The sequence below is a fragment of the Trachypithecus francoisi genome, unplaced genomic scaffold (genome assembly GCF_009764315.1).
Source record: "Trachypithecus francoisi isolate TF-2019V2 unplaced genomic scaffold, Tfra_2.0 Lachesis_group4, whole genome shotgun sequence".
NCBI classification, from domain to species: Eukaryota; Metazoa; Chordata; class Mammalia; order Primates; family Cercopithecidae; genus Trachypithecus; species Trachypithecus francoisi.
The window spans coordinates 19,413,872-19,434,922 of record NW_022681469.1 but is presented as its reverse complement, the minus strand read 5'-3'; the positions used below and the strand labels follow the sequence as shown (position 1 = coordinate 19,434,922).

At 49.1% G+C, this 21,051-nt stretch overlaps 1 protein-coding gene across 1 annotated transcript in view; it reads right to left on the bottom strand.

Annotated features, from left to right (window-relative positions):
* Positions 1 to 868: 868 nt before the first annotated feature.
* KLRG2 (killer cell lectin like receptor G2) overlaps positions 869 to 21,051 on the bottom strand; it is a 31,390-nt gene continuing 11,207 nt past the window's right edge. Inside the window, exons 4-5 of the mRNA XM_033193427.1 lie at positions 1,733 to 1,836; positions 869 to 1,335 (exon numbers count right to left, since the gene is read on the bottom strand). Coding sequence (XP_033049318.1) covers positions 1,215 to 1,335; positions 1,733 to 1,836 — 225 coding nt within the window. The 3' untranslated portion in view covers positions 869 to 1,214. The remainder of the gene's footprint in view (positions 1,336 to 1,732; positions 1,837 to 21,051) is intronic.

Here is a 21,051-nt window from a genome sequence, read left to right as displayed (position 1 = left end):
GCAAACCACCATGGCACGTATATACCTATGTAACAAATCTGCACGTTCTGCACATGTACCCCAGAACTTAAAGTATAATAATACTAATTTAAAAAAAGAGTGTGAGAAATTTCTTCCATCTAGGACTCTCCATCCCATTCTCCCAGACAGCCCATTACTGGCTCAAATGCACCAATAAGGATTTCTGTTTAGGAGGGATCTGGGTGCGTGGGCTGACTTTAGAGGGAAGGCTGGCTTGCAAGGGCCAGTTGAGTGCGTGCTCAGCACCAAGCTAAGACGCAGGCCCAGGCTCCTGCTGTTTGGAGGTCTAGCTGGACTCAAGGGACTACACAACTCTGTCAGCCACTTCCTCCAGCCTGAAGGTCTTCACCGCACCCCAGCACAGAGACATCTTCAGGCTGGTCGTCTGTGCAGCTGTGGGTGGAAGAGCTGCCTGGAACCTGCCCGCATTTCTCTGATTTCCTTTCTCACTCAGACTTCTCAGCTTCCACTTACCAAGCTGGGGTGCTCTCCTGGCTTCTCCTGCCAGGTGGCCCTGTCCTCTCTGTCTTGTCTCACCCTTGGGCATCAGCTTGCCAGGGGCTGGCCAGCCCACATGTGGGATCTCCACCCAGAACCTTTCTGTCTGCCCTTTGCCAACTCTCAGGGTGGGGAAGGAAAACCTCTCTTTCCCCTCCTCCCAGGGCTGACCGCTCCTTTTCCTTGGTTAATTTTCCACAGAGGCTGTCGGTAGGCTGTGTCCGACGTACACCCAGCTGCCTGGAACAGAATTCACAGCAATGACGTTATCCCTGCCAAGTCCCGCTGCCACCAAACAACAGCAGACTCGTTTCCATGAGTCGGAATGAGAACCCAGATTGGAATCAGCTGTGGTTGCTAACCCTGTCTTTTTCCTCTAGGGAGAAATTGTCATTTTAATGAAACCAAGGCACAGAAATGCTAAACAACCATCCCAATGTCATCGAACCAATCATCCACAGAAGCTGGAGACTAATATTGGCACTCAGGCCTGAGGCCACAGAAAATCTCCTTTCCCTCGGATGCATCTTCCTGGGTTGAAGTCCAGCTCCTAGCCTCGCTCGTGTGTGCCCTGTTGAACAGAGCAGGGAGACCTGGATGCCTGGGTCCAGGAAGAGGCTGCCCAAGCTCTCAACTGGCCTCCCCTGTAGGGGTGCTGCATCCGCCTGGCAGGCTGAGGACAGGCAGAGCCCAGATCACTGGGTCCCCTTGGCACAGACCCAGGGTCTTGGAGTGCTGCAGTTTGCAGCCACCAGAGTGCCTTCCTCCAGGGCTCCGCAGTTGATATCCAGGTTGTCCTTGCCGTCCTCAGGGAGTCTGGGGAAGGGTGGGAGGGGAAAGAGGAGAGGTGTTTAGGGTGCCGGGGCCTCACTTCCCAGACAGACCTTCTAGCCTGTGTGCCTGTCACCTCTACCGGCCTGCGCACTGAGTGAGTCACTGCACTGGTCAGCCACGTGACACTGGATGAATCCCCAAACCTCCCTGGGCAGCTGAACCCGCATCTGTAAAACGGGGGTGACAACCCTGCTTGGGTGAACGTGCTGGGAACCCAGATAAGAAGTGACAAGGACTAATCAGGCGCCAGGCCGCAAGCATGGACGTGGGTTGCTTTCCGAGTGGCGTTCCAGGTTAGGGGAGCAGCAAGGAGGTGGGCCCTGGGACAAATGGAGGGTCCAGAACAGCAGAGGAGGGAGAAAAGCCCTTGGTCACTCACAGCTGAGGCGGCAGAGGGGCCTCGTTGATCCAGTGCCAGCCCTGGGGACCTCGCCAGGCCCCCACCCAGGAGTGCCTGGAGACTGGGTATCTGCCCAGGAAGTCCTGAGGGAGAAAAGTAAGCTGGTCACTCCCCTGGACACTGGTGTGGCTCACCTGGGGTGTATGGGTTCCACAGGGTCCCACCTGGCCAATCCAGAAGGATCCGCTCAAGCCAGTGCTTGCAGAACAAAACCACCTTGAAAGCTGGATTGGATGCCTGCTGGGTGCCAGGCGCTGTGCTCAGGGCTGGGGGCCAGAATGAGGGTGACCCTGTCTCAGCCAAAGGGATGTGAACACTACTAAGCGATGCTCAATGGGCGTTGAATGGGCAAAGAAACAAGGAAGCTCAGAAAGCAAGAGAGGTGGTCAGCCACGGTGGCTCATGCCTATAACCCCAGCACATTGGGAGGCCGAGGCTGGCGGATTACCTGAGGCCAGGAGTTCGAGACCAGCCTGTCCAACATAATGAAACCCCGTTTCTATTTAAAAAAAAAAAAAAAGCTAGGCACAGTGGCAGGTGCCTGTAATCCCACCTACTTGGGAGGCTGAAACAGGAGAATCGTTTGAGTCCAGGAGGCAGAGGTTGCAGTAAGCCAAGATTGCGCCACTGTACTCCAGCCTGGGCTGACAAGAGGGAAACTCCATCTCAAAATAGTAATAATAATAATAATGCATGCAGACGTGCAGGAACAACAAAAACCAAAGTATGCTGGAGAGGTACTAGAGGAGACTTTTTTCTTTTAAATATTTGCCCTCAGTGTCACATTATTTTTAACAATGAATTAAAGCAAAAAAGACAATGTTTTAAAGTATATATTTAAGATTTTTTCTTTTTTTTTTTGAGACAGAGCCTCGCTCTGTCACCCAGGCTGGAGTACAGTGGCACAATCCTGGCTCACTGCAGCCTCCGCCTCCCAGGTTCAAGCCATTCTCCTGCCTCAGGCTCCTGAGAAGCTGGGACTACAGGTATGCACCACCAGGCACAGGTAATTTTCATATTGTTAGTAGGGACAGGTTTTGCCATGTTGGCCCAGGCTGGTCTGGAGCTCCTGGCCTCAAGTATCTATCCACTTCAGCCTCCCAAAGTGTAGAATTAGTGGTGTGAGGCCGGGCGCGGTGGCTCAAGCCTGTAATCCCAGCACTTTGGGAGGCCGAGACGGGCGGATCACGAGGTCAGGAGATCGAGACCATCCTGGCTAACACAGTGAAACCCCGTCTCTACTAAAAACACACAAAAAAACTAGCCGGGCGAGGTGGCGGGCGCCTGTAGTCCCAGCTACTCGGGAGGCTGAGGCAGGAGAATGGCGGAAACCCAGGAGGGGGAGCTTGCAGTGAGCTGAGATCTGGCCACTGCACTCCAGTCCGGGCGACAGAGCGAGACTCCGCCTCAAAAAAAAAAAAAAAAAAAAAGAATTAGTGGTGTGAGCCACTGCACCCAGCCAAGATTTTTTTTTTTTTTTTTTTTTTTTTTTGAGACGGAGTCTCCCTCTGTCGCCCAGGTTGGAGTGCAGTGGCCGGATCTCAGCTCACTGCAAGCTCCGCCTCCCGGGTTTAGGCCATTCTCCTGCCTCAGCCTCCCGAGTAGCTGGGACTACAGGCGCCCGCCACCTCACCCGGCTAATTTTTTGTATTTTTAGTGGAGACGGGGTTTCACCGTGTTAGCCAGGATGGTCTCGATCTCCTGACCTCGTGATCCGCCCGTCTCGGCCTCCCAAAGTGCTGGGATTACAGGCTTGAGCCACCGCGCCCGGCCTAAGATTTTTTAACTTGGAAAAAAAAAGTTTAAATATTTTAAGTCCCAGGGCGGGGACGTGGTGGAGGGGCAGCGATGCCGGCACAGCCCATATCAGCTTGTTCTTTCTGAAATGTCGTTTGGTGCTATGTAACAAGAGCAGCACCACCGCTCCTGCTCCAATGGGTGATTTCACTGGGAAATAAATCCGAGAATATAAAGGGAAAAATGAACTTATCTAAAGATAACATGGTGCCATTTGTGAAGAAAAACCGGAAACTCCCCAAACACTCAGCAACCGAGAAATAACGAGGTAAATTATAGGATGTCAACGTGATGGAAAATTATAGTGCTATTAAAAATGACAAGTGTATAGAAAATGTCATTATGCAGGAAAATGTAAATATGAAATCATGCCAAGTAAAAAAAAAAAAAGACTACACTAGAAAGTACATATCGCTCACAACAATGTCAAGACGCACATGTTCACCGTGAGGCAGATTAGGAGCAGAGTGGTGTACATGAATTCCGCGCATGCTGAATTCTTCTTCCCTGAGAAAATGGTGTAGGTCAACAAAGACAAGCCCTGGGAATCAGAAAGCAAGCACTGGAGTGATGATTGTCCCGTTGCTGCCACCTCCTCCATCCTTCAGATCTGAGCTAAAGCTTGCTTTTTTTACGGACACTGGGCTGACCCTCTCCCAGGTGAACTAGGTGCTCCTCTCTCCCCTCGGTTTCCACAACTTTCATAGAATAAAGTTGCCTCTTTTTTATTTCTTTTAATTTTTAATTTTGAGACGGAGTCTTGCTCAGCTGCCCAGGCTGGAGTGCAGTGCCACAATCTCGGCTCACTGCAACCACCGTCTCCCAGGTTCAAGGAATTCTCCCGTCTCAGCCTCCTGAGTAGCTGGGATTACAGGCACCTGCCATGATGCCCATTTTAGTAGCGATGGGGATTCACCATGTTAACCAGGCTGGTCTTGAACTCCTGACCTCAGGTGATCCACCGGCTTTGGCCTCCCAAAGTGCTAGGATTACAGGCATGAGCCACCGCACCCAGCCTCTCTTTTTTATTTTTTAAGAGACAGGATCTCACTAAGTTATCCGGGTTGGCCTTGAACCCCTGGGCTCAAGCGATGCTCCCATCTCAGCCTCCGAAGTAGCTGGGACTGCTGGTACGTGCCAGCACTCACGTGCTACCTCCTAATGGCTTGCCTCCTTGTCACTCTCCTGTATTAGATGGTGAACCTGGTGCAGGCCAGGAGCTTGTCTTACTCAACATCACACTATGATAGCCCAGCACACAGTAGGTCAGCTCAGTGAAACTGCCTCCCCATGCTCACTGCCAAGAATCAGCAAGAGCCACAGTGAACCCAGGCCATCAGGCCACTGCGTGTCCCAGAAGTGTCATGGAAAACCCATCTTCTACCCCTCAAGGTTAGTACCAGTCAGTCAGCAGCCCAGAGAGAAACCAGGGGCAACTTCCAGGCTGAAGGTCGCTAATCTTATCCTTCTTGAATCCTAAAGAGCACACAGGAAATGGAGAGTGGTGAGTGGGCGGAACAGAGAAGGTACACTGGGCAGCTGTTCCTTGGCTGGTGCTTCGGGGACACACTGGGGCCCGGGATGGGGCTGGGCGGGGAACCCTAGAGAGGATGGGAGGGCCCCAAGCTGCTCTGAGGTGGGAGTCAGAGGGCTGAGCGGCCCAACACCGTCTTCCTGGGAGCGCTCAGCTGCCTGTTTGGGAAGGCACACCAGGGCTCAGTGCCTCTCCAGGGCTGAGATGGGGCCAGGCTACCCCATATGCAAATTCTGGCTCCATGACTTGTGAGCCACGTGACCTTAGAGAAGTTACCCAACCTTTCAGAGCCGCTGCGTGGTCCTCTGTAAAATGAGGATGCTTGTGATGAGGCTTGAGATACTAACATAAAGCCAGGGCCACCTAGTACATACTCATCCCATGTCCTCTTGCCTCTGATGTGTGCTGGGCAAAGCTTGTGACCTGCCTCCGACACACGTGAGCCCCTTTAATGCTTACAGCAACCTCAAGAGGACCCTGGCCTTCTGTCAGAGCCCCAAGCCATCTGCCTCTCTCTCCCTTCCCCTCTGGGCCTCCTGGTGACAGGAGCTGAAGGCCTCCCCCCAGCCCCAACCCCACCTAGACCCACCCACTCCATTCCATTCTTCTTTTCCTTGCAGCTGAGACTCTTGATCTCACTGTTAGCAAAAATGGTGGTGTGGGGAAGGTATTGTTCAGAGTTATAAATAAACTCCAGCAACTACTAAGTAATTTGTGGCTAAAAGGACTGCTCTGTGCAAAAGATCCTGAGGCCTCCTTAAACTGTGGATTCTCCAACTGTGCCACTAATATGGGGAGAAGGAAGGTGATCCTGAGCAGAATGGACTGAAAATCTCATCTTTTACATCTCAAAATTATAGAAAATTATTTCCTATGCCTTCATACGTTTCTTTTTAAAAAATTGTGATAAAAGATTCATGGCCAGGCATGGCTGCTCGCAGCTGTAGTCTTAGCACTTTGGGAGGCTGAGGAGGGCGGATCACTCAAGCCCAGGAGTTTGAGACCAGCCTGCGTAACATAGTGAGACCCTGTCTCTACAAAAAATACAAATATTAACCAGGTGTGGTGGCACACCGCTGTAGTCCCAGCTACTCAGGAGGCTGAGGCCGAAGGATGGCTTGTCCCCGGGAGGTCGAGGCTGCAGTGAGCCATGATCCCACCACTGTACTCCAGCCTGAGTGACAGAGCAAGATCCTGACTCAAAAAAAAAGTTTAATGACATAACATTTACCATTTTAACCATGGTAAGTGTTCAGTTTAAGGGCATTAAGCATATCCACATTGTTGTGAAACGGTCATCACCATCCATCTCTTGAACTTTTTCACCTCCCCAAACTGAAGCTGTCCTCATTAAACAACTCTCCATCCCCTGCTGCCCGGGCAACCGCCATTCCACTCTCTATCTTCACCCATGTCTGTTTGAATATTAAAATGTTTCAAATTACTTTTCTTAATCCTAGGATGTATATGTATTCATGGTTTAAACTTTTTGAAATTAGGATCGGGCTCGAGTTCAACATGTGCTGTTAAGGTAGCTTCCTCCCTCCTCCACTCGGCAAAGCAAAGCTGTTATTAAACTAATGGTGAGCACTTACAACTTCCTACTTTTCACTAATCCTGAGCAAAACAGGCTTCTGGGGAAGATGAGCCACGTCTATCCTATACCCCTGGGCGCCCTGGCCCTGGTGCGTTCCTGGGGTTTCTGTGCGCTGCTTCTATGTGTGTGTCCTGTCCTCCCCATCCTGCCTCAGCACCTTCGGGAGCTTCCAGTCCTTGTCCAGAACTCAGGAAAATTCCAGAGTTCCACAACCATTATATTCCAGATTTTAACTGCCTGGATCTTGAATGTTAGCGTTGTTCTTTTTGCAGGGAAGGGGTTTACCCAGAATATGATACGTTTTCTGCAGATTTACTTATGTTTCAAATGATTGATGCTGTATGCATTTTTTTTTGTTAAATTCTTTATCTCAGGTTCTGTTTCCAATTTGGATAGTTAAACCCACCTCCTCCCACTGGCAACAAGGAGGTCTAAAATCATCTGAGGTGAACCTGTCTGACGCGAGGCCCGTTTTACTGGCTTCCTGTTGGCATTTGCTGTGCTCAATTGATCTGTCTCAGGACAAAATGCCATGTTCATCAGTCTTAAGCGATGGCATTCCATAAGTAAGTCATGGGATAAACTATGTCCCTGCAACAATCTGATCCGTGCCCTGCTTGGCTCCTGGCCCCACCTCCAGGCACTCTGGAGACCCTCTTTGGACCCACCTACATTCCTTTAGGCCTTCAATTTGCAGATACAACCAGTCTGGGTCATTTGGTACAGGAGCCTGGGGCACCTTCTTTGCACAGCCCATTCCCATCTCAATGACACCACCTCAGAGCCCAGCCCAGGGTCTGAGCAGAAACCGTTCTCTACTGAGCTCCTCTTGCCCTCACAGGCTACTTGTGCCCTGGCATATTCCCCCAATCATAGCCTATATTATTTGTGGAACATTTAGAAATAAATGTTATTCCTGGTTACACAGTAATCTGTGCTCACTGTAAAACATCACCTCCAGCTGGGTGCAGTGACTCACGCCTGTAATCCCAGCACTTTGGGAGGCTGAGGCGGGTGGATCATGAGGTCAGGAGATCGAGACCATCCTGGCTAACCCGGTGAAACCCCGTCTCTACTACAAATGCAAATAATAGGTGGGCGCCTGTAGTCCCAGCTACTCAGGAGGCTGAGTCAGGAGAATGGCGTGAACACGGGAGGCAGAGCTTGCAGTTAAGCCGAGATCGCACCACTGCACTCCAGCCTGGGAGACAGAGCGAGACTCCATCTCAAAAAACAAACAAACAAAACAAAACAAAAATCACCTCCAGCAGATTTTTTTTTTTTTGAGACAGAAGTTTTACTCTTCTTGCCCAGGCTGGAGTGCAGTAGTGCAATCTCAGCTCACTGCAACCTCCGCCCCCTGAGTTCAAGCGATTCTCCTGCCTCAGCCACCTGAGTAGCTGGGATTACAGGCGCGCGCCACCACACCTGGCTAATATTTGTATTTTTTTAGTAGAGGCTGGGTTTCACCATGTTTGCCAGGCCAGTCTCTAACTCCTGACCTCAGATGATCCGCCCGCCTTGGCCTCCCAGTGATGGTATTACAGGCGTGAGCCACTGCGCCTGGCCCTCCAGCAGATTCTTATATGGGAAAAATGGGAAGATACCAGCCACCCTTTCCTGAGCCTGCCATAGGGGTCATGAGGGGACCTGGCCCCAGCGTTGGTGGTGGCTCCAATGTCATTGTCTTGGTCTGTTTAGTCTGTTTTTTGTTGCTGTCACAGATTACCACAGAAAGGATAATTTATAAGGAAAATAAATTACTTCTTACAGTTTTGGAGACTGGGTCAGGTGCAGTGGCTCATGCCTATAATCCCAGCCCTTTGGGAGGCCAAGATGGGAAGGTTGCTTGAGGCTAGGAGTTTGAGACCAGCCTGGGCAACAGAGTGAGACCTTGTCTCTACTAAAAATCAAAAAAATTAGCCAGGCATGGTTCCAGCTACTTAGGAGGCTGAGATGGGAGGACTGCTTGAGCCTAGGAGGTGAAGGCTGCAGCACGCCATGATCACCACACTGCACTCCAGCCTGGGCAACAGAGCAAGACCCTGTCTGAAAAAAAGAGGGCTGGGCACAGTGGGTCACACCTGTAATCTCGGCACTTTGGGAAGCTGAGGCAGGCAGATCACTTGATGTCACGAGTTTGAGACCGGCCTGGCCAACATGGTGAAACCCCACCTCTACTAAAAGTACAAAAATTAGCTGCATGCGGTGGCGGAAGCCTGTAATTCCAGCTACTTGGGAGGCTGAGGCACCAGAATTGCTTGAACCCGGGAGGCAGAGGTTGCAGTGAACCAAGTGGTGACCTGCCACTGCACTCCAGCCTGGGTGACAGAGCAAGAGTCCGTGTCAATTTAAAAAAAGAGAAAGAGGTTGGGTGAGGTGGTTCACGTCTGTAATCCCAGGACTTTGGGAGGCCGAGGAAGGTGAATCAGCTGAGGTCAGGAGTTCGAGACCAGCCTGTATTTTGTCTCTACTAAAAATACAAAAATTATCCAGGCGTGGTGGTGGGACCTGTAATCCCAGCTACTCAGGAGGCTGAGGCAGGAGAACTGCTTGAACCTGGGAGGTAGGTTGCAGCGAGCCAAGATCGCAGCACTGCACTCCAGTCTGGGTAACACAGCCAGACTCTATCTTTAAAAAAAAAAAAAAAAAGAGAGAGAGAGAAAAAGAGAAATGTGGGGGGACACACTGAAACTGTAGCAGCAGTGTTGGGGTGGGGCTTCTGAGCCAGGCGTTTGGTGCAAATATCTTCTCTGACACTCTGAGCAAGCACAAGTTACTCAGCTTTTCTTTGCCACAAGATTCCTTATCAATGAAAGAGAAAAAGGAACCATCATCTCCACATCACAGGGCTGCTTGAACTGTTAGACCTCTGAGCCCAAGCTAAGCCATCATATCCCCTGTGACCTGCACATACACATCCAGATGGCCTGAAGTAGCTGAAGAATCACAAAACAAGTGAAAACGGCCTGTTCCTGCCTTAACTAATGACGTTACCTTGTGAAATTCCTTCTCCTGGCTCATCCTGGCTCAAAAGCTCCCCCACTGAGCACCTTGTGACCCCCGCCCCTGCCCGCCAGAGAACAACGCCCTTTGACTGTAATTTTCCACTACCCACCCGAATCTTATAAAACAGCCCCACCCTTATCTCCCTTCACTGACTCTTTTCAGACTCAGCCCACCTGTACCCAGGTGAAATAAACAGCCTTGCTACTCACACAAAGCCTGTTTGGTGGTCTCTTCACACAGATGTGAGTGAAATTTGGTGCCGTGACTCGGATCGGGGGCCCTCCCTTGGGAGATCAATCCCGTTCTCCTGCTCTTTGCTCCGTGAAAAAGATCCACCTACGACCTCTGGTCCTCAGACCAACCAGCCCCAGGAGCATCTCACCAATTTTAAATTGGATAAGCGGCCTCTTTTTACTCTCTTCTCCAACCTCTCTCACTATCCCTCAACCTCTTTCTCCTTTCAATCTTGGCACTATCTTTCAATCTCTCCCTTCTCTTAATTTCAGTTCCTTTGCTTTTCTGGTACAGACAGGAGACGCGTTTTATCCGTGAACCCAAAACTCTGGCACCGGTCACGGACTCGGGAAGACAGTCTTCCCTTGATGTTTAATCATGTGGGGATGCCTGCTTGATTATTCACCCATGTTTCAGAGGTGTCTGATCACGCAGGGACGCCTGCCTTCGTCCTTCACCCTTAGCGGCAAGCACTGCTTTTCTGGGGGGCAAGCACCCCCCACCCCTTCTCTCCATGTCTCCACCCTCTCTTTTCTCTGGACTTGCCTCCTTCACTATGGGCAACCTTCCACCCTCCATTCCTCCTTCTTCTCCCTTAGCCTGTGTTCTCAAGAACTTAAAACCTCTTCAACTCACACCTGACTTAAAACCTAAACGCCTTATTTTCTTCTGCAATAGCGCCTGACCCCAATACAAACTCGACAGTCGTTCCAAATAGCCAGAAAATGGCACTTTCGATTTTTCCATCCTACAAGATCTAGATAATTCTTGTCGTAAAACAGGCAAACGGTCTGAGGTGCCTGATGTCCAGGCATTCTTTTACACATCGGTCCCTCCCTAGTCTCTGTTCCCAATGCAATTAGTCCCAAATCTTGCTTCTTTCCCTCCCACCTGTCCCCTCAGTTCCAACCCCAAGTATCGCTGAGTCTTTCCAATCTTCCTTTTCTACAGACCCATCTGACCTCTCCCCTCCTCCCCAGGCTGCTCCTCGCCAGGCCGAACCAGGTCCCAATTCTTCCTCAGCCTCTGCTCCCCTCCTCACACCTGGTCTGGCTTACAGCTTCGTTCTGCAACTAGCCCTCCCCGACCTGCCCAGCAATTTCCTCTTAAAAGGTGGCTGAAGCTGATGGCATAGTCAAGGTTAATGCTCCTTTTTCTTTATCTGATCTCTCTCAAATTGGTTAGCGTTTAGGCTCTTTTTCTTTTCTTTTTTTTTTTTTGAGATGGAGTCTCGCTGTGTCGCCCAGGTTGGAGTGCAGTGGCACACAGTCTCTGCTCACTGCAAGCTCCGCCTCCCAGGTTCATGTCATTCTCCTACCTCAGCTTCCCGAGTAGCTGGGACCACAGGTACCCACCACCATGCCCAGCTAATTTTTTGTATTTTTTTTTTTTAGTAGAGACGGGGTTTCACCATGTTAGCCAGGATGGTCTTGATCTCCTGACCTCATGATCCACCTGCCTCGGCCTCCCAAAGTGCTGGGATTACAGGCATGAGCCAACATGCCCGGCCTAGGCTCTTTTTCATCAAATATAAAAACCCAGCCAACATGGCTCGTTTGGCAGCAACCCTGAGACGCTTTACAGCCCTAGACCCTGAAAAGTCAAAAAGAAGGCCGTCTTATTCTCAATATGCATTTTATTACCCAATTCGCTCCCAACATGCTCCAAAAATTAGATTTCGGCCCTCAAACCCCACAACAGGACTTAATTAACCTCGCCTTCAAGGTGTACAATAATAGAGTAGAGGCAGCCAGACGGCAACGCATTTCTGAGTTACAATTACTTACCTCTGCTGTGAGACAAAACCTAGCCGCACCTCCAGCACACAAGAACTTCAAAATGCCTAAGCTGCAGCAGTCAAGGATTCCTACAGGACTTCCTCCCCCAGGATCTTGCTTCAAGTGCCAGAAATCTGGCCACTGGGCCAACGAATGCCCGCAGCCTGGGATTCCTCCTAAGCCATTTCCCATCTGTATGGGACCCCACTGGATATCAGACTGTCCAGCTTGCCTGGCAGCCACTCCCAGAGCCCCTGGAACTCTGGCCCAAGGCTCTCTGACTGACTCCTTTCCAGATCTTCTCGGCTTAGTGGCTTAAGACTGACGCTGCCCCATCACCTTGGAAGCCTCCCGGACCATCAAAGACGCTTTGGGTAACTCTTACAGTGGAGGGTAAGTTCATCCCCTTCTTAATCAATACGGAGGCTACTCACTCCACGTTACCTTCTTTTCAAGGGCCTGTTTCCCTTGCCTCCACAACTGTTGTGGGTATTGACGGCCAGGCTTCTAAACCTCTTAAAACTCCCCAACTCTGGTGCCAACTTAGACAACATTCTTTTAAGCACTCTTTTTTAGTTATCCCCACCTGCCCAGCTCCCTTATTAGGTCGAGACATTTTAACTAAATTATCTGTTTCCCTGACTATTCCTGGGCTACAGTCACACCTCATTGCTGCCCTTGGATCTCCCCACCTTAATCCACAAGTATAGGACACCTCTACTCCCTCCTTGGCAATTGATCATGCACTGCTTACCATCCCATTAAAACTTAATCACCCTTGCCCCGCTAAATGCCAATATCCCTTCACACAGCACACTTTAAAAGGATTAAAGCCCGTTATCACTCGCCTGTTACAGCATGGCCTTTTAAAGCCTATAAACTCTCCTTACAATTCCCCCATTTTACCTGTCCAAAAACTGGACAAGCCTTACAGGTTAGTTCAGGATCTGCATCTTATCAACCAAACTGTTTCGCCTATCCATCCTGTGGTGCCAAACCCATATACTCTCCTATCCTCAATACCTCCCTCCGCAACCCATTATTCTATTGTAGATAAACCTAGCTGACCCCATAAATCCTAAATAATTTCCCCACTCCCCTTTCCATTCCTTAGAAAACAGCCCTAAAAGCTGCACCCACACTAGCTCTCCTAACTCATCCCAATCTTTTTCATTACACACAGCTGAAGTGCAGGACTCTGTGGTCAGAATTCTTACACAAGAGCCAGGACCACACCCTGTAGTCTTTCTGTCCAAACAATTTGACCTTACTCTTAGTCTAGCCCTCATGTCTGCATGTAGCAGCTGCCGCTGCTTTAATACTTTTAGAGACCTTCAAAATCACAAACTATGCTCAACTCACTCTCTACAGTTCTCTTAACTTCCAAAATCTATTTTCTTCCTCACACCTGATGCATATACGTTCTGCCCTCTGGCTCCTTCAGCTATACTCACTCTTTGTTGAGTCTCCCACAATTACCATTGTTCCTGGCCTGGACTTCAATCCGGCCTCCCATATTATTCCTGATACCATACCTGACCCCCATGACTGTAGCTCTCTGATCCACCTGACATTCACTCCATTTCCCCATCTTTCCTTCTTTCCTGTTCCTCACCCTGAACACACTTGGTTTGTGGATGGCAGTTCCACCAGGCCTAATTGCCACTCACCAGCAAAGGCAGACTATGCTATCATATCTTCCATACCTATCATTGAGGCTACCGCTCCGCCCCCCTCCACTACCTCTCAACAAGCCAAACTCATTGCCTTAACTCGAGCCCTTGCTCTTGCAAAAGGACTACGTGTCAATATTTATACTGGTTCTAAATATGCCTTCCATATCCTGCACCACCATGCTGTTATGTGGGCAGAAAGAAATTTCCTCACTATGCAAGTGTCCTCCATCCTTAATGCCTCTTTAATAAAAACTCTTTTCAAAGCCACTTTACTTCCAAAGGAAGCTAGAGTCATTCACTGCAAGCAGCCATCAAAAGGCATCAGATCCCAACGCTCAGGGCAATGCATATGCTGATAAGGTAGCTAAAACAAGCAGCTAGCATTCCAACTTCTATCCCTCATGGCAGCTTTTCTCCTTCTCATCTGGCCACTCCCACCTACTCCCCCACTCAGACTTCCACCTATCAATCTCTTCCCACACAAGGCAAATGGTTCTTGGACCAAGGAAAATATCTCCTTCCAGCCTCAGAGGCCCATTCTATTCCGTCGTCATTTCATAACCTCTTCCATGTAGGTTACAAGCCGCTAGCCCGTCTCATAGAACCTCTCATTTCCTTTCCATCGTAAAAATCTATCCTCAAAAAATCTCAGTGTTCCATCTACTATTCTACTACTCCTCAGGGAGTGTTCAGGCCCCCTCCCTTCCCTACACATCAAGCTCAGGGATTTGCCCCTGCCCGGGACTGGCAAATGGACTTTACTCACATGCCTTGAGTCAGGAAACTAAAATACCTCTTGGTCTGGGAAGACACTTTCACTGGATGGGTAGAGGCCTTTCCCACAGGGTCTGAGAAGGCCACCACGGTCATTTCTTCCCTTCTGTCAGACATAATTCCTTGGTTTGGCCTTCCCACACCTCTATACAGTCCAATAACGGACCAGCCTTTATTAGTCAAACCACCCAAGCAGTTTCTCAGGCTCTTGGTATTCAGTGGCGCCTGGTTTTACCTCAAACTGCACCCTTAAGTCTCTCTTTAAGTGGATAGAAGATCTTCAGTGACAAAGTACACTCCAATACTTTCACCCTGATGAAGTCCTATTCTTAATTTTATATTCACTCTTATTCTCATTTCCGTTCTTATGCCACCCTCTACCTCTCCCCAACTATCTTCACCACACTATCAATCTCACTCACTATCCTAGCCATTTTTTAATCCTTTTTTTTTTTTTTTTTTTTTTGAGACAGAGTCTCTGTCGCCCAGGCTGGAGTGCAGTGGTGCAATCCTCGGCTCACTGCAAGCTCCGCCTCCCAGGTTCATGTCATTCTCCTACCTCAGCCTCCCGAGTAGCTGGGACTATAGGCACCTGCCACCACACCCGGCTAATTTTTTGGTATTTTTAGTAGAGATGGGGTTTCACCATATTAGCCAGGATGGTCTTGATCTCCTGACCTTGTGATCCACCCGCCTTGGCCTTAATCCTTCTTTAACAAACAGTTGCTGGCTTTGCATTTCTCTTTCCTCCAAAATCACCAAGGCCTTGACTTACTGCTTAAAAAAAAAAAAAAAAGGGAATCTGTATATTTTTAAATGAAGAGTGCTGTTTTTACCTAAATCAATCTGGCCTGGTATATGACAACATTAAAAAAAAACAAACAAACAAACAAACAAAAAAAAAAACGCTCAAAGATAGAGCCTAAAAACTTGCCAACCAAGCAAGTAATTAGGCTGAACCCCCTTAGGCACTCTCTAATTGGATATCCTGGGTCCTCCCAATTCTTAGTCCTTTAATACCTGTTTTTCTCCTCCTATTTGGACCTGTGTCTTCTGTTTAGTCTCTTAATTCATACAAAACCACACCCAGGCCATCACCAAACATTCTATATGACAAATGCTCCTTTTAACAACCCCACAATATTGTCCCTTACCACAAAATCTTCCTTCAGCTTAATCTCTCCCACTCTAGGTTCCCACATCGCCCCTAATCCCGCTCAAAGCAGCCCTGAGAAACATCACCCATTATGTCTCCATATCACCCCCCAAAAATTTTGCCGCCCCAACACTTTACTACTATTTTATTTTTCTTATTAACATAAGAAGACAGGAATGTCAGGCCTCTGAGCCCAAGCTAAGCCATCAAATCCCCTGTGACCTGCAGGTACACATCCAGATGGCCTGAAGTAACTGAAGAATCACAAAAGAAGTGAAAATGGCCTGTTCCTGCCTTAACTGATGACATTACCTTGTGAAATTCCTTCTCCTGGCTCATCCTGGCTCAAAAGCTCCCTCACTGAGCACCTTGTGAACTCCTCCCCTTCCTGTCAGAGAACACCCCCTTTGACTGTAATTTTCCACTACCTACCGGAATGTAAAACAGCCCCACCCTTATCTCCCTTCACTGACTCTCTTTTCGGACTCAGCTCGCCTGCACCCAGGTGAAATAAACAGCCTTGCTGCTCACACAAAGCCTGTTTGGTGGTCTCTTCACACGGACGCGAGTGAAAAGGATAGTGTTCTCTTTTGAACTTATAAAACAATTCAATCATATCAAAATGTCACGTGTGTCAGTCTTTTAAGCGTTGGGATTCCGTAAGTGTGATGGGATGAATTCTGTCACCCTAAAATTCATACATGGGTGCCCTAACCCCCAGTACCTCAGAATGTGACTGTACTTGGAGTCATGCCTTTAAAGAGTGCTTAAATGCACATAAAGCTATTCAGGTGGCCCCTAATCCAATGTGACTGGGGTTGTTACAAGAGGAGTAAATTTAGACATACCAAGAGACACCAGAGATGGGAGGGCACAGGATTGCCAGGTGAGGACACAGGGAGAAGAGCCACTACCTGAAAGCCAAGGAGAGGCCTCTGGAAACCCAGAACCTGCTGACACCTTGATCTTAGACTTCCAGCCTTCAGGACTGTGAGAACGTCAGCTTGTTGAAGCTACTCAGTCTGGAATATTTTGCTATAGCAGCCCCAGCAAACTAATACAATAAGATTTGTTTATTTACTTATTTTTTTGAGATAGGGTCTCGCTCTGTCACCCAGGCTGGAGTGCAGTGGCGCGATCTTGGCTCACTGCAGCCTCTGCCTCCCGGGTTCAAGTGAGTCTCCTGCCTCAGCCTCCCGAGTAGCTGGGACTACAGGCATGTGCCACCATGCTCAACTAAGTTTTGTAGTTTTAGTAGAGATAGGGTTTCACCATGTTGCCCAGGCTGGTCTTGAACTTCTGACCTCAAGTGATCTGCCTGCCTTGGCCTCCCAAAGTGCTGTGATTACAGGTGTGAGCCACCATGCCCAGCCTACTTATTTTTTGAGACAGTTTCGCTCTGTCACCCAATAGCGCAATCTCGGCTCACTGCAACGTCTGCCTCCCAGGTTCAAGTGTTCTTCCGCCTCAGACTCTTAAGTTGCTGGGATCACAGACATGCGTCACCATGTCCCACTAATTTTTTTTTTTTGAGACGGAGTCTCACTCTGCCACCCAGGCTAGAGTGCAATGGCCCGATCTCAGCTCACTGCAAGCTCCGCCTCCTGGGTTTACGCCATTCTCCTGCCTCAGCCTCCCGAGTAGCTGGGACTACAGGCGCCCGCCTCGTCGCCCGGCTAGTTTTTTTTATATTTTTAAGTAGAGACAGGGTTTCACCGTATTAGCCAGAATGGTCTCGATCTCCTGACCTCGTGATCCGCCCGTCTCGGCCTCCCAAAGTGCTGGGATTACAGGCTTGAGCCACCGCGCCCGGCCATTAATTTTGTATTTTTAATAGAGATGGGGTTTCACCATGTTGCCCAGAATGGTCTCAAACTCCTGACCTCAGATGATCCACCCGCCTCAGCCTCCCAAAGTGCTGGGATTATAGGCGTGAGCCACTACGCCCGACTAATACAGTAAAATTTGAAAAAAGGTTTCACTTCTTTAATAAATGGAAGACTACAGGACTAGGAGGAAGATCTGAGGGCTCCTGCTGGACCGTGAGGCCCAGCCATGCCTTCCGCATCCCTGCATGCCCACTCCCCAGAACAAGGTCAGGACACTGTGGGGCATAAGGAGTAGAGATTCCTTTTTTTTTTTTTTTTTTTTGAGACGGAGTCTCGCTCTGCCGCCCAGGCTGGAGTGCAGTGGCCGGATCTCAGCTCACTGCAAGCTCCGCCTCCCGGTTCCCGCCATTCTCCTGCCTCAGCCTCCGGAGTAGCTGGGACTACAGGCGCCGCCACCTCGCCCGGCTAGTTTTTTTGTATTTTTAGTAGAGACGGGGTTTCACCGTGTTAGCCAGGATGGTCTCGATCTCCTGACCTCGTGATCCGCCCGTCTCGGCCTCCAAAGTGCTGGGATTACAGGCTTGAGCCACCGCGCCCGGCCATTAATTTTGTATTTTTAATAGAGATGGGGTTTCACCATGTTGCCCAGAATGGTCTCAAACTCCTGACCTCAGATGATCCACCCGCCTCAGCCTCCCAAAGTGCTGGGATTATAGGCGTGAGCCACTACGCCCGACTAATACAGTAAAATTTGAAAAAAGGTTTCACTTCTTTAATAAATGGAAGACTACAGGACTAGGAGGAAGATCTGAGGGCTCCTGCTGGACCGTGAGGCCCAGCCATGCCTTCCGCATCCCTGCATGCCCACTCCCCAGAACAAGGTCAGGACACTGTGGGGCATAAGGAGTAGAGATTCCTTTTTTTTTTTTTTTTTTTTGAGACGGAGTCTCGCTCTGCCGCCCAGGCTGGAGTGCAGTGGCCGGATCTCAGCTCACTGCAAGCTCCGCCTCCCGGGTTCCCGCCATTCTCCTGCCTCAGCCTCCGGAGTAGCTGGGACTACAGGCGCCCGCCACCTCGCCCGGCTAGTTTTTTTGTATTTTTAGTAGAGACGGGGTTTCACCGTGTTAGCCAGGATGGTCTCGATCTCCTGACCTCGTGATCCGCCCGTCTCGGCCTCCCAAAGTGCTGGGATTACAGGCTTGAGCCACCGCGCCCGGCCCCTGAGTAGAGATTCCTTATGGCACAAGTGTGCCTAAGGGCATAAAGATATTCCCTATATAACAGGCGGACAACCAAAGGAAAGAGTTCCTACACACCAACAAGAAAAAGACTGAGTAATGCCAAGAGAAAAGAAACAGACAGGGCATGGGTAAGCAATTTTTTTTTTTTTTTTCTGGAGTCTCGCTCTGTTGCCAGGCTTGAATGCAGTGGTGTGATCTTGGCTCACTGCAACCTCCACCTTCCAGGTTCAAGCGATTCTCCTGCCCCAGCCTCCCAAGTAGCTGGGACTACATGTGCATGACACCATGCCCAGCTAATTTTTTTGTATTTTTAATAGAGATGGGATTTCACCATGTTGGCCAGGATGGTCTCGATGTCCTGATCTCATGATCTGCCCGCCTCAGCCTCCCAAATTGGTGGGATTACAGGCATGAGCCATTGCACCCAGCTACGGATAAGCAATTCTAAGACTATTCCCAGACAGCCAAACCAGTATGAGCTGTGGTCTGGCCTTATGTGGAAATACAAGAAATGCAAAGCCAGTCTTCCTTTTCCCCTGTCAAACTAAGATTTAAACAAAAGTTAGAAAAAGAATTAGCCAGGCACAAGGACTTATGACTACAATCCCAGGACTTTGGGAGGCTGAGGTGGGAGGATCACTTGAGGCCAGGATTTTGAGATCAGCCTGGGCAACATAGTAAGATTTCATCTCTACAAAAAATAAAAAATTAGCTGGGTGTGGTGGCACATGTCTGTGGTTCCAGCTACTCGGGAGGCTGCGGCAGGAGGATTGCTTGAGCCCAGGAGAGTTTGAGGCTGCAGCGAGCTATGATGGCACCACTGCACTCCAGCCTGGGCAACAGAGTGAGACCTGTCTCTAAAAACAAAACAAAACAAAACAAAAAAACAAAATAAAACCAGATTATGAAACAGCACATTTCTTTTCTTTCTTTCTTTCTTTTTTTTTTTTTTAAGAGACAGAGTCTCACTCTATCACCCAGGCTGGAGTGCAATGGCACCAATCTCGGCTCACTGCAACCCGTCTCCCAGGTTAAAGCGACTCTCCTGCCTCAGCCTCCTGAGTAGCTGGGATTACAGGCACCCATCACCACACCTGGCTAATTTTTGTATTTTTTAGTAGAGACAGGGTTTCACCATTTTGGCCAGGCTGGTCCTGAGCGCTTGACCTCAGGTGATCCACCTGCCTCGGCCTCCCAAAGTGCTGGGATTACAGGCGTGAGCCACCGGGCCTGGTCTTCCATTTTTGTTTTTTTAAAAAAGTTACTTATCATAGAAAAAAGCCTTGAAGTAGATATTCCAAAGTATTTTGTTAGTGCTTATCTTTAGGTATGAGATAATGAGTAAAATTTATTTTCTTTCTAAATGTTTATGTTTTCCAAACTTTTTGCAGTGAACATATTACTTAATAATGAGAAAAATATATAGCGATAAGAGATACTGGTACGTGTGTTCAAGAATTCACTTCTTGGCTGGGAGCGGTGGTTCACGCCTGTAATCCTAGCATTTTGGGAGCCCAAGGCGGGCAGATCACCTGAGGTCAAGAGTTTAAGACCAACCTGGCCAACATGGTGAAACCTCGTCTCTACTAAAATATAAAATTTAGCCAGGCATGATGGCAGGTGCCTGTAATCCCAGCTACTTGGAAGGCTGAGATGGGAGAATCGCTTGAACCTGGGAGACGGTGGTTGCAGTGAGCCAAGACTGCGCCACTGCACTCCAGCCTGAACGGCTGAGCAAGACTCTGTCTCAAAAAAAAAAACAAAACAAAACAAAAAGAATTCACTTCCTGTCCTGCTCTCACAAGGGTCCCCAGGGGTTCTCAGAAGGGCTCCTCTTGGCTCCTCCAGAGCAAGAGACATCAGGCACTCCAGGCAGCTGACAGGACAGGCCCAGTGGCCAGTTCTTCAGGGCTCTGTCCCTCCACTCTCACTCTCATTGTCCCCAGGCGAGGTGACAAGAACAGAGGTGAGTCTCAGAGGAGGTGTGTGTCTCAGAGAGGTGTGGATATGACAGCCAAAGTGGGTGGGATAAAGGGCTGGGAAGCCCAATACAGAAGGTGGGGATACCAGACCACAGACTGTTTCAGAGCTGTCACCTGACATGTGGCAGTTCCTGACCCCTATCCCAGGGCAGAGCCTGGACCCCTAATCCTTCTGTAATGCATGGCAGGCACTCCCAGGAACAATCCCACAGGAAAAAAAAAGCTAGGAACTCCCTTCCCTCCCCACTGTGTGGGGCAGAACAACTTTGACTCCAGGTAGGGACAGTCCGACAAAATGTCATGCATGCAAAAATCTTCAGTGAAATATTAACAAGTCCAGAAATATTTGGGGAAAAAAATCATGACTAAGTAGACTTGATCACAAGAAGCCAGGAATAAAACAAACAAACCACCACAAGAGATTAAAAGGAGAAACAAAAAAGATATCATCATCCCACTGGATGCATAAAAAGCATTCAATGATTTAAACTCATTCATATTTAAAACTCTTAAATAAGAGTAGAACTTTTTTTAAATGATAAAAATAGAAAGAAAAAAGGACAAAAATAGTCGGGCGCGGTGGCTCAAGCCTGTAATCCCAGCACTTTGGGAGGCCGAGGCGGGTGGATCACAAGGTCATGAGATCGAGACCATCCTGGCTAACACGGTGAAACCCCGTCTCTACTAAACA